Below are 27,501 nucleotides of genomic sequence, written 5' to 3' on the forward strand. Positions count from 1 at the left end.
CTTCTTTTATTCATTTTCCACTGACTCCACAATCCTATGCCCGGGAAGAAAATCCCAAGAGGCTGGCAGGAACAGTATATTTGCTCACAAACATATAGAGAATTTGCTCACTCCAGATTTTAAAAGGGGCTTCCATTCCCTGTTTGCTCCCCCCTTTCTCAGAATAGGCAGTGCTATCTGAGAGACAGAAGCAAACAGAAACCAGGCTCTTCAGGAGTACTTCCTAATGTAGTAAGGCAGTGTAGGCATTTGTCAAGCAAATGCTCAAGGCTGGTAAGCCCCTGACTGCTTAAAGGGTACTTGTTAATTGACTAAAGGCAATTTGATAGAGGCAATTTGCAGGGGACACGGGTTCGAGCCCGGGCCACAACTACTGAAGCCCGCACTCCGCAATGAGAAGCCACCACAATGAGAAGCCTGCGCACCACAACAAAGAGTAGCCTCCGCTTGCCACAACTAGAGAAAGCCCGCATGGAGCAGCGAAGACCCAACGCAGCCAAAAATAAATAAATAAATAAATAAATAAATAAATAAATATTTTTTAAAAAAAGAGTCTTTCTGGGTCCAAGGGCAGTTACTCACTCCTAAGCATGTCAGAACAGGGTGTTGTTAAATAGGGAGAAGACTGAAATTCTACGGTCTCACATCTCTCAAGCACACCCCTTAGTTATACAAGAGCAAAATGAAGTCAAATAGCTATAGCAACCTGATTTCAAATTATTAACTGCTGTCGCCAAAAAACAATCTGGCAACCTGTATCCAAAATGTGAAACATCCTTATATTTGTTAACACATTAATTTTCATCTAGAAATCTATTCTGAGGAAGTAACTAAATATGGAAAAAGTTTCACACACAAATATGTTGGATACAGCAGCATAATTTGTGATAGTGATATATATGAAACAGACTAAATGTTCAGTATATTGATTGCTGCTTACTAAATTATGGAATATTCTAATAATAAAATATCTAGAATATTCTAATATTCTAGATGATGGCAGCTGACACGTGCTGAACACTTACTATGTAACTGCCATGTTGCTAAGAATATTATATTTTTTTACCTCATTTAATCCATGTAACAACTGTATGAGGTAGGCTGATTATTCCCATTTAGAGATAAGAAATGGAAACTCAGAGAGGTTAAATAACTTTCTTAAGATCACATAGCCAGGAATTAAGTGGCAGAATCAGAAAAATGATCCTAAGTTCTGGGGATGTTATGTACATCATGGTGACTAAAGTTAACAATACTGTATTGTATATTTGAAAGTTGCTAAGAAAATAGATCTTAAAAGTTCTTATCACAAGAAAAAATATTCTAACAATGTGAAGTGATGGATGTTAACTAGACTTCTAAAGTTAATCACTTTGTGTTATATACATGTATCAAGTCATTATGCTGTATACTGAAAACTAATACATTATATGTCAATTATATCTCAATAAAACTAGAGAAAAAAAGAAACAGAAAAATGATCCAAACTACAACGCTAAGAAGAAAATAAGATAAGAGTGATGTGATGGAGAGCAACTAGAAGGAGGGCCTAGTTTCATCTAAGAAATCCTCTCTACAGATATGTCTGAGCTGACATTTGAAGACAAGACTAAGTCAGCCATGGCAATATCTAGTGTCGGGGGTTCCAGACAAAGTAGTAGCTATATGTTACTAAGTGAAAAGAGCATCATATAAAATCTTATCTGAACATTAAGACATTTACATACAAAACACTATGGCACAGAAACAGACTGAGAGGAAATAAACTGAAATATCAAGAGTGACTAAATTTGAATGATGAGACTATGAGTGACTTTTTTTCTATTTTCACTTTTTCTAAACTTTCTTCAGTGAACAAATGATCATTTTTACTACTAAAAACATTTAAATTGTAATAAATAATTTAATCTCAATTTTTAATAATTTTATTCCCAATAAAGTTGATTTATTAACTATACATTTAAATGCAATTTTTACATCTCTGCAAAACTTTTAAGGTAAGTAAGTAGGCAAATCAGGAAAGCCTACCCTGATTTTTAGTTTGGAAAATAAGATATACTGTAAACACTGCACAAACACGGAGTTCCCAATGCTGACAAGAGAACGTAATGACCCAGAACAGGTACATGATAAGAATGCCCAAGTTTTTAGAATACTGTGTGCATTTCTAATAAAAAAAAGTCCCTGAAAATGAGCACTGGCAGAAAAACTTGAATGTTTGTGGACAGAATAATGACTTTTTAGTTTAGAAAGATAAAGACTACAAGGCTATGATATGATCCAACAACCCCACTCCTGGGCATACATCACGAGAAAACTCTAATTTGAAAAGATACATGCACCCCAATGTTCACAGCAGCACCATTTACAATAGCCAAGACGTGGAAGCAACCTAAATGTCCATCAACAGATGAATGGATAAAGAAAATGTGGTATATTATATAATGGAATATTACTCAGCCATAAAAAGAATGAAATAATGCCATTTGCAGTAACATGGATGGACCTAGATATTATCATACTAAGTGAAGTAAGTCAGAAAGGGAAAGACAAATACCATATGATATATCACTTATGTGTGGAATCTAAAATATGACACAAATGACCTTATTTACAAAACAGACTCACAGACATAGAAAACAAATTTATGGTTACCAAAGGGGAAAGGGAGTTGGGGAGGGATAAATTAGGAGTTTGGGATTAGCAGACATAAACTACTATATGTAAAATAAACAACAAAGGTCCTACTGTATAGCACAGGGAACTATATTCAATACCCTATAATAAACCATAATGTAAAAGAATATGAGAAAGAATATATATGTATAACTGAATCACTTTGCTGTACACCATAAAGTAGCACAACACTGTAAATCAACTATATTTCAATTAAAAAAAAAAAGGTTACAAGGCTATGATGTAGAGTTATTAATTGCCATACTCATGGGACTATATTTATATATTACTCATATTTGAGATAAATTTGGATTTCAGAACAAAATTGGTATATATCAACAGACAAAGACTGAGATTAGCTATCTGAAAAAAAGCTGATCCTAAGAGAAGGTATAACATATAACGTGTGTCTGAGAAGACATGGAAAACCTTCAAAACCTAAAAAGAGACTCAGTCCCTTCAGGACTATAGTACAACTGAATATATTTGTTTATAAAACACCCTGGAACAGTCTACACAAAGAGCCCGGAATAAGCCACACTACTTGTGGTAAGAAGACATTACTGGCACAAGAGTATTAGGCTAGTCTGTCCCCACAGTACACAGGAAAAGATCAAATTCTCATAGTTTAAATTTAAAAAGCCAGTCTCAAAAGGTTACATATTATATGATTCCATTAATATGAAATTCTAGAATAGGAACTATAGGACAAGGAACATTATCTATGGTTGGTAGGGGTTAGGGATGGGCAGAGGGTTTGACACAGAGGAGCATTATGAAGATTTTTGGAGTGATGGAAATTGTTCTGTACTGTTTGTGGTAGTTACATGAATCTGCACAAGCATTAAAATTCATAGAACTGTACACTAAAAAAAGGTTAATTTCAAAGTATGTAAATTTAATAATAACTTAAAAGTATGAAAATTATCATAGCTAGACGACACTAATCCACTTTTATGTGTATTAGAGCCCTCTAGTCATTCTAATGATAGTGGGCCCCCAAACTTCACTCAGGGAAATAATGCATTAGCTATTAAGATGATCTAATTAAGCCCCCACGTTCTGACTGTACATTCTCCAAATAGTTATAGGGTAGAAAAGGGATGTGAAGTTGAATTTTGGAAATGGTGAATTTTGAAGTACTTATGAGACTTCCAAGTGGGGGATGCTGAGTAGCTGGTTGTACACATGGGCCTGGAGCTGAAGATCTGGGTTGAGAACAGACTCATCTGAACAGAAATGACAATTAAAGTCACAGAATTAGATGAGACTTGTCCAGGGAAAGGTATATATAAGAAGAGCACCTAGGAAAGAACCTGGGGGAATAATGACATTTAAAGAATGCATAGAGAGAATAGCTTGTAGAGGTATCTGAGGAAGGATATGCCTGATGGAAGGGGTAGGAAAGCATATTGTTAGAGCCAGTTTAAAAAAAACAAACAAAAAAAGACTAAAAGGATCTACTGGGTTTAGTAACAGAGAGATCTCTGGTGACCTTGAAGAGAACAGTGTCAATAAAGCAGTGGAGGCAGAAGCCAGACTGCTGAGGAGTGGTCAGGAGATACGGAACTGAGGAATGAAACGGAGATAAGGCATTAAAGACAGTGAGTGTAGGAAATCTTCAGGGGATTTCTCACAGGTATTAAATAAGAGCAGGACTCTGGAACCAAACTCTGCATTTTGAACTGAGGTTTCATCGCTTATTAGCTGTACAGCCTTGGGTTAAGATGTTGTGCCTCTCTTAGCTCAGTTTCTTCGCTGGTAAAACGGCATTAATAGTACTTATTTCATAGGATTGTTGTGAGGCTTAAATGAATTAATATTGTAAAGCTCCAAGAACAATGTCTGACACAGTTAAGTATTAGAGGATAATGGTAACACTATTATTATCATAACCACTATCACCATCTTTCAAGAAGTTTGGCTGTAAAGGGGATGATTGACAGGGCAATAACAAGACAATGTGTAATTGAAGGAAGACTCTTTACCCCACCAAGAGAAGACCTGAGCATAATGAAATGCTAATGAGAAGCAATACAGTTGTTTAAAAATATAGGATCTGGGGGACTTCCCTGGTGGTCCAGTGGCTAAGACTCTGCGCTCCCAATGCAGGGGGCTCGGGTTTGATCCCTGGTTAGGGAACTAGATCACACATGCCGCAACTAAGAGTCTGCGTGCCACAACTAAAGATCCCGAGTGCTGCAACTAAGACCCGGCACAGCCAAATAAATAAATAAATATTAAAAAAAAAAAAACTATATATATATAGAGAGAATCTGGGAAAATTGATGGCATGAGGTCCCAGAGACAGGAAAAAAAGGTTGAAATCCTTCCATTTAAGGGACTACCTTTAGACAAAAGGACATCCCATCCATAGTAACAGCAAAGGAGGCAAGAAGAGATGGGAATACAGTACAATTTCTAGGTAGAGACAACATAAGTTGAGTATTTACCCAACAGTTACTACTCTCATGACAAAGCAGAAGGTAAGTCAAAGTCTTTGAAATACCTAAGGAAGCCAATAAGTAAAAGCAGACACAAACTGAGTGGCCTCCCCCCACCTCCACACATTTCATATTTACTGGCACTTGCTATGTCCAAAAACTCTGCGAGGTGCTCTAATGAATTTGGCTCATTCAATCCCCATGACAACCCTATGAGATAGATATTATTATTAGCCCTGGTGCACACATGATAAAACAGAGGCTGAAAGAAGTGAAAGAACTAGTGTGAAGTCACAAAAAACTAGAAAATAGTGGAACTGAGAACAGACCCCAAGTCAATTACTTGAAAGCCTGAGCTACACTGTACTGCCTCTAAACACTGTAGTCTACTGCTTCTTTCTCCAACATCATTACCATCTCACATTCTTAGCTATGGACCCCCCAAAACTTCCTTTCCATAGTCTCAAAAAGAAAGACACACTGAGAGATTAGGGTACAGAATCACAAATTGATTTACTGCTATCTCATGAGGCCAATGCAGGTTAAAAAAAAAAAAGTTTCAAATGCCTCTAGGCAGGGAATGCACTCTTCATTTTTCAGAGTTCCCACACAGGGACTTCCCACTTCACATTAACTGCCTACTCCCTAATGGCATTTATATAAGCTGTAATGCAACCCTGACTCAGGAAGTCAATGAAGATAGGACAGAAAGAAAACAAGTTCTAATTTATCTTCCATTTAGTTGGCATAAAGTGCAAAGCTAAGAAGTTTGGAAAGATTTACCTCTGTGAGTGGAGATAGGTGAAAGGTAAATATAAGACAAACATCTAACATACCTTGATATCGTTGTCTATTCCACCAGAAATAATCTGATCACTTGTGTCATTGAAGGTCACAGCTAACACTTGGTAGGTGTTCTGAAATGTCTGGATCGCTGCTTTCTTACGGATGTCCCAAAGCTGAAAAAGAGGACAAGAGAGCCTATAGTAACAGCAATTGCACAGTGCACCCCTAAATCCAAGGACTGTGGAGATGAAAACATCTATAATGGGGACCCTGTTCAGAAACTTGTCTGAATATCCCATTAATATGGTGAGAAGTGACTATAATTTTGCCAACATATCTGAAGGTTGGTGGAACAAATCACTTTGGTTATATTTTCAGTCTCCTTTGTTAAAGTTTGAATAAACATAGTTAATTATCATGCCCTCAGAATGGAAATCTTCACCTTGCTTATTAGTTCATATGTTCTTAGACACCAAGGATATTAGACCAGTGTTTTCGAACTGTAGATCTTAATTCATTAGTGGGCTACAACTTAAGTTTTAAAAATATATATGGAGAGGAGGTTACATCAGTGAAAATGGCAGAGTAGGAAATGCTCAAAGATTATCCCTCTACAAAAGCAGAGAAATACCCAGCAAAAAAACTGTCAGAACCAACTTTATCAGAACTCTAGAAACTAAAGTTTATAGCAACTAGGTGAATACTTATTGAAGATAAAAACCACCTGGGTCCTAGTAAGAGAGTTTTGCAGCATTTTAACTTATCCTGGCTCCATCCCTACTCAGCAATAGTTTTGAAGACAACAGCCTACATTCCTAGTATAGGTTCCTAAGTACCCAAGGAAGAATGGACCTTATTTCTTATTTTCAAAGAATTGTAGGTTTAAAAAAAAAAAAAAAAAAAATTTTTTTTTTTTTGGACCTGTTTGGTGGCTCCCTGGTGGCTGAGCTCAAAGGGTTTGACTTTATTTTGCCTAACTTGGAACTCTCCCAGGGCAGAGCCAATTGTCCAAAACATTTAAAGACAAATGCATGAGCCTCTGCTGGATGGGGCAAGGGATAACAGCAAATAGGAAAGGCTGGGGAATGACACAGTTTGGAGAATAAGCTTTGAAAAGCTCTGACATATTTTTGGGACTCTAGAAGGCCACTTGCATGCCCATGGCTGGGCACATGCTTAGGAAAGATCTGAGAAGGCCCTAAGCTCTCACCTCTTGCTGACCACAAGCAGGAAGTGAAGGCTAATACAGAATTGTAAACTGCCTGCTTGAGAGGTGATAGCAGGCCCCAACACACCCACAGAGCCAATCTACAAAGACTGGAAGAGTTCTCCCTGCTCCCCCAGGTGTTCAGGGAAATCTCTGCTGAATCGTCAGAGAACCACTAAGCTGATGAAACAGAGATTTCAGTGTCTACACATGACAAAGAACAGTCTATAAAATTAGTTCAGAAAATTCACTAAATAAACAGCTTCAAAAAGGAGCAACAACAGGGACTTCCCTGGTGGTACAGTGGTTAAGAATCCACCTGCCAATGCAGGGAAATGGGTTCAATCCCTGCCTGGGAAGATCTCACATGCTGCGGAGCAACTAAGCCCATGCGCCACAACTGCTGAAGCCCACGTGCCTAGAGCCTGTGCTCTGCAACAACAGAAGTCACCGCAACGAGAAGCCCGCGCACCACAACGAAGACCCAATGCAGCCAAAAATAAAATAAATAAATTTATTAAAAAAAAAAAAAAAAAAAGAAGGAGCAACAACAAACTCTGGAGAGAATCTAATTTCCAGAGTTGCCACACTATAATATTCAAATGTTCAGTTTTCAACAAAAAATTATGAGGCATGAAAAGAAGCAAAAAAGTATGGCCCATACAGAAGAAAAAAAAATAGTCTTTCAACAAATGGTGCTGGGACAAGTGGATAACCACATGCAAAAGAATGAAGCTAGACCCTTACCTCACACATGCAAAAATTAACTTGACATGGATCAAAGACCTAAATGTAAAAGCTAAAATCATAAAATTCTTAGAGGGAAACATAGGGGTAAATCTTCATGACCTTGAATTTGGCAATGAATTATTAGATATGACACCAAAAGCACAAGTGACAAAAGAAAACAGATAAATTGGACTTCATAAAAATTAAAGACTTTTGTACATTAAAGGATATTTATCAAGAAAATGAGAAGACAACCAACAGTGGGAGAAAATATTTGCAAAACATATATCTGATAAAGGTCTAGTATCCAGAATAAATAAGTCTTATAATTTATAAGATTTATAAATAAATATAAATAATCTTATAATTTAGCATCAAAACCACAAAGAGCCCAATTAATAAATGGGCAAAAGGACCTGAGTAAACATTTCTCTTTAGAAGATATAAGCACATAGAAAGATGCTCAATATCACAAATTATTTGGGAAATGCAAATCAAAACAATAATTAGGTATCACTTCACACTCACTAGGATGGTTATAATTAAAACACATACACAGAAAATAACAAGTATTGGTGAGGATGTGGAGAAATTAGAACCCTTACACATTGCTGTTGGGAATATAAAATGATGTGGCTGCTATGGAAAAGTCTGGACGTTCCTTATTAAACAAAGAGTTATCATATGACTCAGCAGTCCCACTCCTAGATATATACCCAAGAGAAATGAAAACAGGTGTTCAAACAAAAACCTGTACATGAATGTTGTAGCAGCGTTGTTGATGATAGGTAAAAAAGTAGAAACAACTCAATATCCATCAACCGAGGAATGGGTAAGCAAAAGATGGTATAGCTATACAGTGGAATATTATTTAGCCATAAAAAGGAATGAAGTACTGATAATGATACAACATGGATGAACCCTGAAACCATACACTGAGTGAAAGAAACCAGACACAAAAGGCCACATACTGTATGATTCTATTTATATGAAATGTCCAGAATAGGCAAATCCATAGAGACAGAAATAGATTAGTAGTTGCCAGGAGCTGGAAGGCAGAGAAAAAGTAGTGACTTGCTTAATGGGTATGGGGATTCTTTTGGGGGATGATGGAAATGTTCTGGTATGGGATTGTGGTGATGGTCACACAACACTGTGAATGTACTAAAAGCCACTGAATTGTACACTTTTTAAAAAGGTTAAAACAGTGGATTTCATGTGAATTTTACCTCAATTAAAAAAATTATGGGAGATATCAGAGAATGTCACATATAGAATGGGTTGGTTCATTCACATATAAGACATACTGAAGGGAATATATATACTAGATCATAGTATAAAATGTATTCCTTAATGTGGGTTGTGATAAAAATATTTAAAAGTTACTGTGCATAAACTATCTAGATGAAGAAACTAAAGCTCAAAGAAGGAAATGACTTGATGAAGAATACCTAGGAAGTCAACAGCAAAATGAGGACTAGATTTTAGTACCGTTTGATTCTATTACGTTAACATTGCATTAATTTAAAAGTACCAAACGTGTGCTCATTCCTTATAATAACTAAAGTAATATATGCTTGTTTAAAAAAATTAACATTTTTTTTTTAGTTCTGTTTTTTTTTTGGCCATCCCTCGCAGCTTGTGGGATCTTAGTTCCCTGACCAGGGATTGCACCCGAGCCCTCGGCAGTGAGAGCGTGGAGTCCTAACCACTGGACCAGCAGGGAGTTCCCAACACTTACTTTTACTGGCGGCTTGATTCATTAATAATAGAAGAGGAAAAAAGATGAAGATTAGGTATAACAACTCTAGATCCTCATACTCCAACTAACCAATTTGTTTCTATTTTTTTTTAAATAATAAACTTACAATACAACATGGGTCTACATTTTTAAAGCATGGATAGTAGGTCCTAAAGATGGTTCAGTAAATGACTGACGGACTTGAGAAGAACCATGAGGAAATGTCTTAAAAGTATGGGTCATTTCATTCAGAAGAGAAAGACTTTGGGGTAACTATGTTCTAGGTTTTAAAGGGTTGTCATAAAAGAAAGAAATCAGCCATGGAATCATAGTAAAGGCCAGGGGTTTAAATTCAATCCTGTGGTAAACAAGTAGAATATGAGTTGTCTCTGTGCCAAGATACCTTTTCTTTCCAATTCTCATGGTTTAGGATGAAAAGTAGTTTCTACTTCATTGATGGAAACATGAACTAAAAAGGTTTAGTGCTACTCAGATCAATGGTCCAAAAAGAGTGCTTCACTCCTCTTCTAGAGACCCAACAGCCAACCCCTGCCCATCAAACTCTCTGGCTATAGAATGAAGTCCAAACCTCTTAGCTTGGAATTCAAGGTCTTGATAATCTAGCTCCCACATCTTACCAGACTTACTACAATCTTTGTCTTAACAAATATTCCCTACTCAGGTCAAATCAATCTTTGTCTTTATCGTAAAAGCTATGGTAGCCACTTAAAGCTTGATTCAACTATTGCAGAATTTTAGTTCCAGACAACCAAAATTTTTTTTTTTTTTTTTTTATAGCCCAGTTTGCTTTTTTTTTTTAAAGAAATTCACGTTCTTTTATTTATTTATTTATTTATGACTGTGTGGAGTCTTCGTTTCTGTGTGAGGGCTTTCTCTAGTTGCGGCAAGTGGGGACCACTCTTCATCGCGATGCGCGGGCCTCTCACCATCGCGGCCTCTCTTGTTGGCGGAGCACAGGCTCCAGACGCGCAGGCTCAGTAATTGTGGCTCACAGGCCCAGTTGCTCCGTGGCATGTGGGATCTTCCCAGACCAGGGCTCGAACCCATGTCCCCTGCATTGGCAGGCAGATTCTCAACCACTGCGCCACCAGGGAAGCCCAACCAAAATTTTTAAAAGATTATTTTATTCTGAAATATTCACACTTACCAAAAAAACTGTAAACGAGAACATTTTTTGCCTAAATCATTTGAGTTGCTGACCTAATGCCCTGACACTCCTAAATACTTTAGTATATTTAGTGCGCTTGTCCCACAAGATGTTCTCCTACGTAATCTCAATACAACCATCAGAATCAAGAAACTAACACCCATACATTACTACCATCCTCAGATCTCATTCAAGTTTCACCACTTGTCCCAATAGGGTCTTTTATTGCAAAAGGATTCAGTTCAGAATCATATGTTGAATTTATTTATTTATTTATTTGTAAATACTTATGTATTTATTTGGCTGTGCCGGGTCTTAGTTGCGGCACGCGGGATCTTTAGTTGCAGCATGTGAACTCTTAGTTGCAGAATGTGGGATCTAGTTCCCTGACCAGGGATCGAACCCGGGCCCCCTGCATTGGGAGCGCACAGTCTTAGCCACTGGACCACCAGGGAAGTCCCCATATGTTAAATTTAGCTGTCATGTTTCTTTAGTCTCTTTCAGCCTGGAAGAGTTTCTTAGACTTTCCTGGAGTTCCATAACCTTGACACTTCACAAAATTACAGGACAGTAATGTTCCTCAATTTGTGTTTGTCTGATGTTTTCTCATGATTAGATTAAAGTTATTTGGGAGGACTATACTGAAGTGATGTTGCATTTTCATTGTATCCTATCGAGTGGCTCACAATTTTCATTTGTCCCATTACTAAAAACATTCAAAAAAATTTTTTTTCTTTTAAATTTTGGCTGCACCACATGGCTTGCAGTATTTCAGTTCCCCGACCAGGGACTGAACCCAGGCCATGGCAGTGAAAGTGCTGAATCCTAACCATTAGACTACCAGGGAACTCCCGTAACATTCAATTTGATCATTTAAGAGATTCCTCTGGCAAGCTTTTTTGCATAAGATGTTCTAGGCCCACCTTGTACTTTCCCTGCCCAGACCTGAAATAAGGAGCCCTTTTAGCGGAAAATGGTATTTAAAGGCCAAGACCTATACAGTAGACGTGCTCACTGGTTTTGATGTGTTGTTGTTCCCAGACCCTCTAAGTGGACAGTTAAGCAATATATGCATACACAGGTGCACACACATATATCTACAAACACACATTTACATCTAATTTTTTTTCCTACACTTATCTGTTTATATATTGAATGTCATGAGCTCACACTGATACTCTGAATTAGATACTGACAACACAAGATGCATTTTAGTTTTCTCTTTCTGTATTGGTAAATCCTTTCTCTGACAGTGAGAAATCTGCCCCCCATTATACTTATTATATTTACTTATTTGATCAGGCTTCCTGTATGTAACCAATCTCCTACATCCTCTTCCAGCTGTCTCCTGCATGGATGTCCTCTTTCCCTGTTTGAATATGATTCCCATTCTGGGCTGATTCTATGTGAACCCCCTCCTCACCCCATTTGGGTGACCCCTCTGTGTGAACGCCCTCTTCACTCTGCTCTGGCTCTAACACCACTTTCCAGGCTGCCCTTCCTCAGGGACTCCATCCTTGTCTGAGTCTGCTCAGCCTCAGACTCTCTACCTGAATTGCTCCCACCCTGTGTGGGCACCCTCAACTCAGGCTCTGACACCCACACTGTCTCCCCCATACCAATGTGTAGATGACTCTTTGACCCTGCTACGGCACTGATTCTCCATGCTGGGCTCCTCCCTCCGGTTCTGCACACTGGGCCATCTACCTTGTGCTGTGTGGATGCCCTCCTTACCCTACACAGTTTCCATCTCCCTACACTGGATGCGGATACTCCTGCATCTGGTGTGGATGCTCTCCTTTCATCTCACTTGGGTTCTGACACGCCACTCTGGGACACTTTGGCCTATCCCCACCTCTAACCCAAACACCTTTCCTGCTTCGGTCTATGTAATGGTACCAGGACTTGAATTGTTAGTAAAGGGAATAACATATATGATTTCACTTAATTGCTTCATTAGAAGAAAGAATGGATTGCTGAAAATGGTTTGAAAAGACTGGTATGGACAATGCTGAGGATACCACTTCTAGACTGAAAAATACAAGAGTTATTGAAAACTTTGTTTTCTGTTGAGAACTCTGACAAATAAGAAACATGACATATTCCTTGTTAGATAAGCACAAGTTATTAAACTCCTATACTTATAAACCTAGCAACAGAAAGCAACAATAAAGCATTCCAACTTGGCAAGTAACTAAAAGGCATATGTAAAAGGCTGTTCAATGAAGCAGTAATTATATAAATAATATATTGAAATTAAAAATAAAGAACTGGTTAAAAAAGTCACTTTAAGTAATGTGATATATTGCACATTTAAGAAATACTGCCTTGAAAATAAATACTGCCTTGAGTGTGATTATTTCAAATCATGTTTAATTAAGGGAGAAGAGAAGCAAGAAACTTAAAGAAGGAAAGAGTAGAAAAGAAAAGACATATACAATGGAAGGCAGGAGAAAAAGAAAAAGCTAAGGAGAGATGGAAAGATAAATATGAGCACAGAGACAAAGACAAGATGAAACAAAGTCAGAGAAAAGGTAAAAGAAGAAAACGTGAAACTAAACAAGAATAAGTTCCTAAGGACTTCCCTGGTGGTCCAGTGGTTAAGACTCCACGCTCCCAATGCAGGGGGCCCACGTTTGATCCCTGGTCAGGGAACTGGATCCTGGATGCCGCAACAAAGATCCCACGTGCCGCAACTAAGACCCAGCACAGCCCAAAAAAATAAATAAATAAATAAAAGAATAAGTTCCTAGATGGTTACCATAGCAAGCCCTCAATAAATGTTTGTTAACAAAATTCATTAGGGCACTCTTATCTCTGCCTTTTGAAATGCCAATTAGCAAATCAGCTACTGTTAGGTCTCTCCAACTATAGTATACCTACATTAAGACCTCTGGGAATTTCATGTGAAACTTGTGAAATCTGAACAAGATCGAGGGATCATAGCAATGTCACCTTTTATAGTTATGAGACAAGTTAACATTGCTGGAAACTGGGTGAAGAGTAAATGGGATCTCTGTATTATCTCTTAGAACAGCATGAGAATCTATAATTCTCTCAACAAAAAGGAAAATACACCTATTAAAAAACAAAAACAAAACAAAACAAAAAGACCTCTGGGAATTATTCCTAAGCCACAGACTCTCTTCTTAGCCAAGCATCAAGGGGCCCAAGTGATTGTTTATTACAAAACCATTTAGTAGAAAACATCTCAAAGCAGATAATCCAGTAGGTCAGTGTCACCACCTTTAATTATAAAAAAAAGCAAATTCATTTAAAAAAGCAACAAACAATCACAAGTTCAGTGTGATTTCTCAGATGTACTCCTTTGAAATCCCTCCCTGTTTAATCATAAAAAAAAAAAATCCAGAGTCAAAAACTAGTGCCAAAGAAAGAATAAAAAGGTACTACAAAGCAGTGTGTCCTGTGTGCCCCTGAAATAAGTTACATTTCTAGGCCTCATTTTCCTCATTTGTAAAGTGAGGATGCTGGAGGAGATCAGTGGCTCCCAAAATGTCATACCTGCTACATCAAACCACTTGAGGAACACATTTAACATTCTGATTCTTAAAAACACGATACCATTGACATTAGCATCCAAAAAGAGAAATACTTAGGTGTAAATGTAACAAAATCTGTACACCATCTCTATATGTAAAACTTAAAAACTCTAATGAATGAAATCAAAGTAGAACAAAATAAATGGAGTGATATTCCATGTTCATGGGTAGGAAGACTCAGCATTGTCAAGATGTCAGCTCTTCCCAATTTGATCTACAGATCAATCATACTGATCAATGCAATGTCAACCAAAATTCCAGCAAGTTACTTCATGGAAGTCAACAAATTGGAGTTTATCTGGAAAGGCAAAAGACCCTAACTTGCCAATACAATATTGTACAGCAAAGTTGGAGGACTGACACTACCCAACTTCAGGATTTACTGTAAAGCTAGTAATCAAGACAGTGTGATATTAGCAAAAGAACTGACAAATAGATCAATGGAAGAGAATAAAAAGCCTAGAAATAGACCCCCATAAATACAGTCAATTGATCTTTGACAAAGGAGCAAAGGCAATACAATGGAGCAAAGACAGTTTCTTCAACAAATGGTGCTGGAACAACTGTATGTCCACATGTTAAAAAAAAAATGAATATTTTTTTGCACCTTTCACAAAAATTAACTCAAAATGGATCACAAACTTAAATGTAAAATATTAAACTCCTAGAAAGTAACACAGAAGAAAACTTAGGTGATCTAGGGTATGGTGATGACTTTTAGATATAACACCAAAGGCACAATCCATGAAAGAAATCATTGATAAGCTGAACTTCATTAACATTAAAAACTTCTCTGTGAAAGAAAATGTCAAGAAAATTAGAGGACAAGCTACAGACTGTTGAGAAAATACTTGCAAGACACACATCTGTTAAAGGACTATTATCCAAAACACAGTACAAAGAACTCTTAAATTCAACAATAACAAACACGGACTTCTCTGGTGGTGCAGTGGTTAAGAATCCGCCTGCCAACGCAGGGGACACAGGTTCGAGCCCTGGTCTGGGAAGATCCCACATGCCGTGAAGCAACTAAGCCCATGCGCCACAACTACTGATCCTGCGCTCTAGAGCCCATGAGCCACAACTACTGAGCCTGCATACCACAACTACTGAAGCCTGCATGCCTAGAGCCTGTGCTCTACAACAAGAGAAGCCAATGCAATGAGAAGCCCGCGCACCGCAACGAAGAGTAGCCCCCGCTCGCCGTAACTAGAGAAGGCCCGCACACAGCAATGAAGACCCAATGCAGCCAAAAGTAAATAAATAAATAAGTAAATTTATTAAAAAAACAAAACAATAACAAACAACCAGATCAAAAATTGAGCTAAAGAACTTAACAGATACCTCACCAAAGTACACAGATGGCAAATAAGCATACGCAAAGATGCTCAACATTGTGTTACCAGAGGAGGAGGATAGAGGAAGTGGGAATTGGAGGAAGGTGGTCAAAAAGTACAAACTTGGGACTTCCCTGGTGATGCAGTGGTTAAGAATCTGCCTGCCAATGCAGGGGACACGGGTTTGAACCCTGGTCTGGGAAGATCCCACATGCCGCAGAGCAACTAAGCCCGTGTGCCACAACTACTGAGCCTGAGCTCTAGAGCCCTTGAGCCACAACTACTGAGCCTGAGTGCCACAACTGCTGAGCCCGTGTGCAACAACTACTGAAGCCTGAGCGCCTAGAGCCCGTGCTCCACAGCAAGAGAAGCCACCACAATGAGAAGTCGCACACTGCAACGAAGAGTAGCCCCTGCTCGCCACAACTAGAGAAAGCCAGCGTGCAGCAACGAAGACCCAACACAGCCAAAAATAAATAATAAATAAATAAATTAGAAAAAAAAAGTATAAACTTCTAGTTATAAGATAAATAAGTACTAGGGATGTAATGTACAATATGATGACTATAGCTAACAGTGCTATATGATATACAGAAAAGTTGTTAAGACAGTATATCTTAAGAGTTCTCATCACAAGAAAAAAATTCTTCTTTTTTTTCCTTTTTGTTGTATCTACATGAGAAGATGGATGTTGGTCAAACCTACTGTGGTAATCATTTCACAATATATGTAAATCGAACCATCTTGCTGCATGCCTTAAATTTGTAGTGATGTATGTCAATTATTCTCAATAAAACCGGAAAAAAGAAGATGTTCTACATCATATATCATTGGGAAAATGCAAAGTAAAATGAACGTAAGATACTACTACACACCTATTAGAAAGGCCAAAATCTGAAACACTGACAACACCAAATGCTGACAAGGATGGGGAACAAAGGAACGCTCATTCATTGCTGGTAGGAAGACAAAATGGTGCAGCCACCTTGGAAGACAGTTTGGCAGTTTCTTACAAAACCTCTACTGCACAATCCAGCAATTGTGCTCCTCAGTATTTACCCAAAGAGTTAAAAACTTAGGTCCACACAAAAACCTACACACAGATGTTTAGAGCAGCTTTATTCATAATTGCCAAAACTTGGAAGCAACCAAGATGTGCTTCAGTAGGTGAATGGATAAATAAACTGTGGTACATCCAACAATGGAATATTATTCAGCACTGGAAAGAAATGAACTATTAAGCCATGAAAAAACATGGATGAATCTTAAATGCATATTACTAGGTGAAAGAAGCCAATCTGAAAAGGTTATACACTTTATGATTCTACCTATATGACATTCTGGAAAAGGCAAAACTAAGGAGACAGCAAAAAGATCAGTGGTTCCCTGGGGTTGAGAGGAATGAATAGGTGGAACATAAAGGATTTTTAGGGCAGTTGAAATACTCTGTATGATACCATAGTGCCAGATACATGTCATTACACATCTGTCCAAACCCACAGAATGTACACCACTAAAAGTGAACCCTAATGTAAACTATGGACTTTGAGTGATAATGACATGTCAATGTAGGTTCATCAGTTGTAACAAAGGTACCACTCTGGTGGGGGAAGCTATCCATGGTGGGGGCGGTGGTTATACGGGAAATCTCTGTACCTTCCCCTCAGTTTTGCAGTGAACCTAAAACTGCTCTAAAAAAATAAAGTCTTGGGACTTCCCTGGTGGCGCAGTGGTTAAGAATCTGCCTGCCAATGCAGGGGACACGGGTTTGAGCCCTGGTCCGGGAGGATCCCACATGCCGTGGAGCAACTAAGCCCATGCACCACAACTACTGAGGCTGAGCTCTAGAGCCCATAAACCACAACTACTGAGCCCGCATGCCACAACTACTGAAGCCCACACACCTAGAACCCGTGCTTCGCAACAAGAGAAGCCACCGCAATGAGAAGCCCGCGCACTGCAATGAAGAGTAGCCCCTGCTACCCGCAACTAGAGAAAGCCCACCCGCAGCAACAAATACCCAATAATAATATTAAAAAAAAATCCCCTTCCAGACCTACTAAACCAGAATCTGGGTATTTTTAGCAGGTTCTTCACGTAATTCTGATATGCATACAGGTCAGAAATCATTGGACTAAATGACTTTTATTTAATACCCCATCCTGTTATTAAAACCACATACTGTATAGTCAGTATGTAAAACCTTTTTATTATACTGACTATAATTACAGAACAGTATTGTAAGACATGTATATTATTGTCAGTGTTCTAAAGATTGATAAGCTGAGGGTCAGAAAAGTGAACTGCCTATGGTCACACAATTAAGTAAACAGCTAGGTCAAGAATCCAATTATTCTTGGATGGTGGTCCATTTTATTCCAAGTCACAATGGTTCAACACGGTTGTAATATTATTCTGTAGGATACTTAAAAAAAGAAAAAAACCCTCAACTGCTTATTATTTTAAACGTATTTTAAATAATGTGTTTTGGGAAATGTCTGATGAAACTAAGTTGTGGAGAGGAGGGTAAAGCACAGGTGGGAAGACAAGTTAAGGTTCACATTATGTCACCTCAGAAACCCTCAACACACAGACAGACAACACCCACCTTAACTGTACCGTCGTCACTGCCAGTGCAGACAAGCTGGGGACCCCTCCTGGCCGGATAACAGGAATTCACAAAGGAAGTGTGCCCCTTCAGTCTTTTAACCCTCTCGCCTGTTTCACTATCCCACACTGCCACAGTTTTATCTGTGGATGCTGAGAAGAGCATACTAGAAGGTAAGAGAGGAAGAACAAAAAAATAAGTGAAGACAAGGAATAGCAATCTATCTTCCCCACTTGCCAAAACGTGCCAAAGTCTTCAAGATCACTAACATGTTGTGCTCTGACAGCTTGGCACCTGATGCTGGAATGCCTCACCTTCCATAACAAAATCCTAATCATGCTCTAGACCCAGTTGTAAGGTCTACCCTACGAAATGTAAAAAAAAATTTCCCTCTGTCAGTCCCCACGTTATACATCTAATACAGCAGTCTTCTCAATCTTTCCTTCCTTTTTGATATACAACACTTTACACATCCTTCCACTTGGAAATGTTTAATCCCTCCCTGCTGCAGAGGTGAGACAACTGTAGCAATTCCTGACCCAATGGCTTGGTAACTCTCTTTCTCTAAAACTCAAAGCTTTTGTCTCTGAGGATGATTTCTAGGTTATGATTGAATTTATAATGCTTTCTTTACTCAAATAGGAAAAATGTATACAAGGCTATGCACCCAGTTGTTCAGGGAACCCTAAAATTTTTAGAGGTCAGAGCTGTAAAACAATAAATGTTTACTGAAATACCGAATGGGATTAACTTTGTATAACCACATTTTTATATTATCTGTAGTTATTCTAAAGTTATGCAATTGTTAAAATATTTTCAATAAATAGTATGTTATAGTAAACAGATATGACAGGTGAATAACGTTAAGGGTAAAAAGCAGCAGACAAGATTGTACAAGTAGTTCTTTTTTTTTAAATTTGGCTGTGCTGCATGGCTTGTGGGATCTTAGTTTCCCGACCAGGACTGAACCCAGGCCATGGCAGTGAAAGCACTGAGTCCTAACCACTGGACCGCCAGGGAACTCCCACAAGTAGTTCTAATATATACATAAAAACAAACTGTTTTGAATAGGAAAAAGGCTTGAGAAAAACATATCATAATATTAACAGTGATTATCTTTGGAGTGGTAAAAACGTGGGCTATTTGGTCATTTTCCTGCTTTTTTTCGGAGTTTTCTTGAAATAGATTATTTTATTATTACTTTTATAATAAAAATCGCTAATTTCTATATATATAAATTACATTTTATGTCTTAAAATTTTTTTTTTCTGGGATGTTGATATGTTAGATAGAGGTGATGTGTTTACAAATGCATACATGGAACAATAAACACCTTACTTGGGTTACAGCGATAGGATAATAAAGTGGTTGTCCAAAACGCAGTTTCTTGTTTAAACATCTTTATTGGAGTATAATTCCTTTACAATGGTGTGTTAGTTTCTGCTGTATAACAAAGTGAATAAGCTATACATAAACATATATCCCCATATCTCCTCCCTCTTGCGTCTCCCTCCCACCCTCCCTATCCCACTCCTCTAGGTGGTCACAGAGCACCCAGCTGATCTCCCTGTGCTATGCGGCTGCTTCCCACTAGCTATCTATTTTACATTTGGTAGCGTATATACGTCCATGCCACTCTCTCACTTCGTCCCAGCTTACCCTTCCTCTTCCCCATGTCTTCAAGTCCATAAAATGAAGTAGTTTTTGACAGCACAGTCTCCTGAGACAAAACTCAGGGATGAAATGTGAAAGGATGCCAAGAAGAATTACTATAAGAAGCAGCTGTCACCCACTATGCAGAATACTCACCTGCCGTCTGTGTTATAATGCAGTTCCATCACTGCTCCACTGTGTCCCTTCAATGTAGCATAGTTATCGCAGTCACCATAGACATTCCACAACACTGTTAGGGGGACAGGGGTTCTGTGAGCATTACTAGGCAAAAGAAAACTCATTATTGGCCATGGAAAGGGTACTTATGAATTCACTAGAACAACAGTTTTGAAATTATACTCCTTTGGAACACTATTAGTTCTATTAGCTAGATCAATTTTCTTTACATTAAAACAAAAATAATGCAATATTTTCACATTTCATAAAATAAAAACATTTTAGTTAATGGCTATAATTTTTTAAATCTTAAGTGTTTCTCCTGTACTTTTAAAAAGTTGGCACTCACAGCTACTGTCTGCTATGAGTAGAAGCAGACTGCAAAATGATGGTACTTACAGAAAACTTTGGAAGCTGCAACTGACTTGAAGGTCCCAGGAGAATGACTTTATACTACATTCACTCATTGCAAATGTACTAAATACCTGTGCCAGGTGCTGGGGTAAAATAAGGTAAATGAATAGACACAGTTCCAATCCTTAGGGAGCTTGGTCCAGCACAGAGTGAAGTTCGATGAGTGTTATTAAGGAACACTCTATACATAATGAGGTATTTAGAGTTATGTTCCTGCTGATAAAACTGTTTCTAGTTTGTTCAATGAAATTAAGCAAATCAGTAGCTCAAGCACATTCTGCAAAGATCATTAAGCCTTCCAAAGACTTGGCCACTAATAAATTTAAGGAACACAGAACTAGAACACCAAAATCAAAACAGACATCATCCACCCTGAGTCACAGTTATAAGCAAGGAGCCAAAAGACTCTTCTTGACTAGTAGCTGAGAATCGGGTAGCAGATCCTATTGATGGACAGGTAGATTATCCAAGTGAGTTGCCACGTCAGGATTCCCTCCTTCCTTTCCAAGTGCTAAGATTCTGAGGGAATGGATCAAGAGGAGAGCCTCAATATCTTTGGGAAAAAGTTATCTCTCTCCTCTTTACTCCCATTAGCCTGTTAAGCCTAGATCTCCAGTCTTGCTAAATCAGACCGAGATTTGCCTCCATGAGGACGATGTTCTCAAACTAGAGCGACTCACTTTCCAACTGGTAACATAATTCCTTCTGTATTTACCACATGGACCCTGAGTTCTACACCCCACATCATTCAGCATTTTCATGACCCTATTTTAGCATATTAGCCACATAGTTTGTTATGTGACCAACTTAGACTTATACTCTCTATGGCACTGAAGGTTTTAAAAAGTAATCACTATTTGGCAGAGAGCAATTACTCCAGATTCAAAAACTATGCCTTACATATCAGTCGGTCAAATCCTGCAGATGCTAAGGTGGATCCATTGGGGTGAAACTTGCAGCAATACACTTCCCCTTCATGTCCTGAGAGAAGCATGATTGGGGCTTGAAGGGAGGAACATCTTGGAGGCCCCTAAACAAGAGAGAAGTACAGAGTAGTCACTACATATAGGCAAAGGAGACTGAAAGGTCGGGGAATGGGGAGTATAAGGAAAAGACAAGGGAAACTGATTGAGTGTATTTCTCCTGATTTAGAGAATGGTAACTCTTCTCACATAACTTATGTCTCCAATTTGATACTCTCCTGCTGAAGTTTCCAGTGTCTATCTGTTATACAAACTCTCTTCCTCCCTCACTGTGCTCCCATCCCATACCCAACATTTATTTATTTATTTATTTATAAAATTCAAGCGCTCACTTGCCTGCTTGCCTCCTTTCAAGTTTGACCTCATTTCTTAGGCTGAGTGCCCATATTTTTGTCTTATTGTCCGACATCATTTTTTAAAAATTAATTATTTATTTTTGGCAGTGTTGGGACTTCGTTGCTGTGCGCGGGCTTTCTCTAGTTGCGGTGAGTGGGGGCTACTTTTCGTTGTGGTGAGCGGCTTCTCATTGCAGTGGCTTCTCTTGTTGGGGAGCATGGGCTCTAGGCACGCGGGCTCAGTAGTTGTGGCTTGTGGGCTCTAGAGCGCAGGCTCAGCAGTTGTGGCGCGTACGCTTAGTTGCTCCGCAGCAGGTGGGATCTTCCCAGACCAGGGCTCAAACCCGTGTCCCCTGCATTGGCAGGCAGATTCTCAACCACTGCACCACCAGGGAAGTCTATACCCAACTTTTAACTGCTCAAACACATTAAACTAATTTCTGCCTCAGGATCCTTTACACTTGTTGTTGCCCCTGACAGGAACCCCCTTCCCCTAGATCTTCCTATGTGTGGCTCCTTTCAAATGTTTCCTCTTCAGAAAATCTTTCCCGGAACACTCAAGCTCAAGCAGCACCCTATCTCCCTTCTGCATTCTATCAACCCTACTGTATTCTCTCACAGCACCTATCACTATCTGAAATTACCTTCCTTATGTGTTTGTTTACATTTTGTTTCCCCTGCCCTGCCACTAGAAAAGCTCTATGAGTGCAGGAACCCTACCAGTGTAATTCTACACTGTTTTCCCAGTTTCTAGTTTGATGAATGAATGATTGAACTAAGTTTTCCCAAAACCCTGCAGGGTACAGTTATTAAGCAAAGTAGTTTTGATTATGGTCTTGGACATTAAGCCTAGGCTTGGGCAATTCAAAGAAAACTGGGCTGATATTCTTACTTGTCAGACAGAAGAACAAGTACACTATTAATAATCCCCAAATCTCTTCAGTTTTCCAGCTTACTCATTTGCTCAAAAAATACTATGTGCCAGGCACTGTTCTACGCACTGAGAAAACAGTACTGAACAAAATAAACAATGGAGCTTGTGTTCTAGTGGGAAGGAGGGACAGAAAGGAGGGAGGGAAGGCAGAAACAAGTAAAACATATAGATGGTGGTATGTGCTATGGAGAAAAACAAAGCAGCAATGTGGGTTAGTGAGCACAGGGTATTGCAATTTAAAATATGCTGGTCAGGAAAGCCTTCACGGAAAAAGTGATACTTGAGCAGAGATTGGGAGGAGTTGAGTGTGTAAACCATGTGGACATTTGGAAGAAGAGTAAATCCATAGGGGGAGCAGCAAATGCAAAGGCTTTGTGGCAGGACCATGGAAGCCAGTGTGCCTAGAGCAGGGTGAGCAATGGAAAATTGGTAGTTCAGAGAGGTCAAGGGAAAGAGGGCAAAAGATTGTCAGGATTTTAGTTTTACTCTGAGTGAAGTGAAAAGCCATGGAAAGTTTTCAGCAGGGGATAACACGATCTGATGTTTAGAAGGATTCCTCTGGCTGCTGGATTGAGAACAGACTGAGCATCCGTGAACAGAAACAGGAATATACCATTAGGACCCTACAGCAATAATGCCAGATGAGATAATGATGGTTTAGACCAGGAGCTAGTGATCGACCTGGCAGAAGTAGTAGCAAGTCTGGATATATTTTGAGGACAGTGCCAGCAGGATTTACTGACCAGATGGTTGAGGAGTTGGGGAGGGGGGTACATATATTTCTTCAGCTGAGCCTAACAGGACCGAGGGAGAGGTGTGATCACCACCTCTATCGTACAAGAAATGTAGTTAAGAGCATGGATTCTGAATTTAAAATCTGTTCCTATCAGTTACTAGATAAGTTTGTTTCCTCATCTACAAAATACGATAATAACAATTCCTAACTCTCAGGCAGTTACCAAGATTAATGGAGTTTTCATATACAAAGAAAGCACTTAGTACAAGAGCTCAATGGATGGTAACTATTCCACGGTTGTTACTAATACTAGTGCGGAGAAACAGAGGGAAAAGCAAGTTGCCGCAAGTCCCAAAGCGAGCCAGTATCCTTCATTTCCTTCCTTCCTTCCCGCATTCATTCATTCATTCATTCATCCATCCACTCTTCCAACTTCCCTGAACGTTTATTCTATGCCGGATCCATGGAACATTTAAGATTCCAAAGCCCCGGTCCCGGTTTTGAGCTCAAGGTCCTTAAGCCTAATTCTAACGCCTCCTCACAGGGCGGTCGAGATGCCGCAAACGGGCGTCAAACGGGGAAACATATGGAGCATCGCAGAGTGTCGGCCGCTCTTACAGTGCTTTTCTGCTTCAACTCCAGGTGACAGAGTCCCGTTCCGTCCCCGCAGTGTGGGGAAAGGGCCGGTGCGGGATCACCAGGTGCAGCCCTGAGGAGAGAGGAAGAGCTGAGGGCCGAAGGCCGCCTGCTCCCTTACTCACCGCTTGCAGCAAAGCTCCCGGCGCCGCCTGCTGCTGCCCGGCTCCGGGGCCCGACCCCGCCGCTCCCAATAGCAATTCATGCCGCGGCCGCTTGACTGGGACCAGCGGCAACTCTGGGCCCTTTCGCTTCTGCTGTTCTATCATGGCGGCAGCCACTCTCCTTAAGCCGCCACTGACCGCGCGGACACCCTCAGGCACCACACGATTGGCTCCAACTTAGTCTTCCCCCGGAACTTCCGGCTTGGAGAAACCAATCAGCTTCCAATACTCCCCTCTGCACCGCCCCCTGGGGACTCTCCTGTTATTGGTCAGTTCTTTCTGCCCTTACGAGAGTACTATTCCAGGATTGGTGAATGGAGCTGGAGTCCCACCTAGGCGCGCTGTGTCCTGTGGGTGGAAGCTCGCTGACTGGGTTTCGGTGTTTCGCGCAATGCTGCGGTGTGGAGACCGGACGCTGACACCGAGTAAGTGTAAGGAAGATTGGGGGTGGGGGCAGTGGAATCTGGAGGCGGCGCCTCCGTTATGTCTGAGACTGGCCCTTCTCCGCTGCAGGTTTGATTGCAAGGGGCAGAGGGGGGCCCCGAGTTCCTAGCTCTGGTGTGTAGTAGCCTGGGTTCCCTTTCTAGGGCTGGAGCAGAGCTTTGGGGTCTCTGCGCCTGCCTGGGGCCCTCGACGACTGACTTCTTCAACAAGAGCCTTCCGTGTCGAGCCCTGTGCCAGGCGCTCCCAGGGAGAAGAGGCCTGTCTCCCAGCTTCCACTAGGGTCCTCTCTGACTGAGGAGGCCGACTTGTTTCTGCCATGATTCTGCAGCCTTTTTTTTAGCGCCTGCTCAGTGCTCCTGAGAGAGACGGAGATGAAGGAAATGTCCGACTCTCGGCTTCCACAGCACAGTCGTGTTGAGAAATTCGGATTCATACTTGTGAACTAGGCCTTCTCCTTAATCGTGCAACTGATATTTATTGTGCAAAGCACTGGGGAGACATTGTGAACCAAACATGGTCCCTGACTTCAGGGCTGTTAGTCCGGTGGGGAAAACAGATGCTCACCAATGATCTCACTAAGAAATGCAAAGTAAGTGCTGCCTACGAGAGGAAGCTGGTGTTATGAGTGCCTGGAATAAGCAGGAAGGCTTCTCTAAGGAAAAGGTGCCTGAACTGATACCTGAAGGAACAGTTCTAATTAGTTGGGTGAAGAGAGGAAGGCAGCATATTCCATACAGAACAGCATGTGCAGAGGTCCTGTGGCAAATGTGAAGAAAGTGACTAACAGGCACAAAGAGGCCAGTGTGACCAGGACAAAGAGAACGGAGGGGTGTGTGGTACAAGATGAAGCTGGAGGCGGGCAGAGGCCAGACTTTGTAGCTTTTGCTTTAAGACTGATGGGAAATCACTGAGGGTTTTTTTTTTGCAGGTGGTGGGGTGGGGGAGGCAGCTTGATCCCTCAGGCCTTAGTAGTGTGAACAGATTGGAGGGGAGATAGGTGCAGATAGACCACTTTGGTGAGAGTTGTTGGCAGTGAAGACTGGGGTATTGGAGGAACTGAGAGCTAGATATTTCCTAGACTCCTCTGCACCTAAGATGAGAATTGAATTTGGAAGTGAGAGGAGGAGGAGGGTGAGAGGCATAACGTTTTGCTGGCAAATACCATAGCAGAGGCAGTGAGTTTCTTAGTCGTCAGCTTTTTGGTTTCGTGACTTTCTGCAATGATAGCCATGACTTTCTTGATCATGGCAAAGACTGTTGTTTTGTGGGTCAGGAGGTGTTCCTGGGAAGTTCTACCAGTACTTCCTATAGCCCTTGCAGTAATTTTGTAAGTCACATAATACCTGGCAATAAATCCCTTTCTGTTTAACCTAGCTAGAATGTGTTCCAATATCTGCAACTGTACTCCATCAGGGTAGGGGTACTGCCAGTTAGGTGAGCTATAAAGACAGAGTTAAAGGGAAGTTAAGTTATTGTTTGAATGATGGACTATGGAATCTAAGCTGGATAGAGAGGAAAGTGAAGAAAAAAAGAGGGCTGATAGATTGGAAGAAAATAGAGGTCAGTAGATCAGGATTCTGATGAGGTCAATGAACAGTATTCTCTGCTAGAGGACTTCTGTTCATCCTTAAAGACCTACACAGTTGTCACCTTTTAAACTTCCTTGCTTCCCTCAGGCCCTTCTTCTCTTTCTTGTTTTCTTAATACTTTGAACCTAATCACTAGCACTGATCATACTGTATTGTAATTGGTCACCATTATCCTTACACGACTAGGAAGCCTTTGATGACAGGGACTGTGTTGAAAAGAATGGTTTAGTGGCAAGTGTGTGTGGCTCTTGGAACGGCCTAAGATTTATCTCTTTCTAGCTGTGAATTTTCGACAAGTTACTTCATTCCTTTAAAACAGAGATACCTGTTTTGTAGAGTTGTTTTAAGGATTGAAAGGAGATTTACGGGGACTTCCCTGGTGGTCCAGCGGTTAAGACTCCGTGCTGCCAATGCAGGGGGCCTGGGTTCAATTCCTGGTCAGGGAACTAGATCTCGCATGCTGCAACTAAGAGCCCTCATGCTGCAACGAAAATGCCATGTGCTGCAACTAAGACCCGGCACAGCCAAATAAATAAATAAATAAATATTTTTTAAAAAAAAAAAAAAGAAAGAAAGGAGATTTATGAAGTGCCTAGCACAGAGCCTGACATATAAATATCAATAAAGGTGCTGAACTGATAAATTAACTAACAATTTAAAATAGAGTAAAATTAAGTACTTCAGTATTTCAGTAGACAGTTACAAATTTCTGTGTGCTCTATACTGTGGTAAGCACTGGAGATTTGAAGGATATGATGGAGTGCAAGACAAGGGCACGCTTGGAACAATTTCACAATCCATAAAGGAAAGAAAAAATATTCGTAAATAGGATTTGAATCCCATCTCCATCATTCATAGTTTTGTAATCTTGAACAAGGTAACTTAGCTTCTCCTGTGTCTTAGTTTCTTCATCTGTAAAATACCTTAACAAACAAAATGATAATTGCCTATCTTGTAGGGAGGTCAAAAAGGGAATTAACTTAGTTAAGACAAGTAAAGCTTCTAGGTTAAAGGCAAATAGGAAGCACTCAAGTATTAGCTATTATTATTAGAAGACTTGGAAGGGACCTTAGGGATTGTTGACTGAACAATCAATCAATTGTTGACTGGTCCTGGGGTCCAGTACCAAAATGGCTAACTGTGAGCAGCCCTTGTCAAGACATTTGACCTCTGTTAGCCT

General features: G+C 40.0%; 2 protein-coding genes across 4 annotated transcripts in view; one reads left to right on the forward strand and one right to left on the reverse strand.

Annotated features, from left to right (window-relative positions):
* Positions 1-24,421, reverse strand: part of SNRNP40 (small nuclear ribonucleoprotein U5 subunit 40) — a 37,245-nt gene extending 12,824 nt beyond the window's left edge. For both annotated transcript variants that reach the window (XM_059917662.1, XM_059917670.1), the window contains exons 1-5: positions 24,250-24,421; positions 21,401-21,530; positions 20,066-20,159; positions 18,257-18,422; positions 5,957-6,079 (exon numbers count right to left, since the gene is read on the reverse strand). In XM_059917662.1, the coding sequence (XP_059773645.1) occupies positions 5,957-6,079; positions 18,257-18,422; positions 20,066-20,159; positions 21,401-21,530; positions 24,250-24,393 (657 nt within the window). In that variant the 5' untranslated portion in view covers positions 24,394-24,421. The remainder of the gene's footprint in view (positions 1-5,956; positions 6,080-18,256; positions 18,423-20,065; positions 20,160-21,400; positions 21,531-24,249) is intronic.
* Positions 24,422-24,635: 214 nt separating this feature from the next.
* Positions 24,636-27,501, forward strand: part of ZCCHC17 (zinc finger CCHC-type containing 17) — a 57,417-nt gene continuing 54,551 nt past the window's right edge. For both annotated transcript variants that reach the window (XM_059917684.1, XM_059917691.1), the window contains exon 1: positions 24,636-24,713. The gene's annotated coding sequence lies outside the window, so the exon portion shown is untranslated. The remainder of the gene's footprint in view (positions 24,714-27,501) is intronic.

This window comes from Balaenoptera ricei, chromosome 1, assembly GCF_028023285.1.
Source record: "Balaenoptera ricei isolate mBalRic1 chromosome 1, mBalRic1.hap2, whole genome shotgun sequence".
Classification (NCBI taxonomy): Eukaryota; Metazoa; Chordata; class Mammalia; order Artiodactyla; family Balaenopteridae; genus Balaenoptera; species Balaenoptera ricei.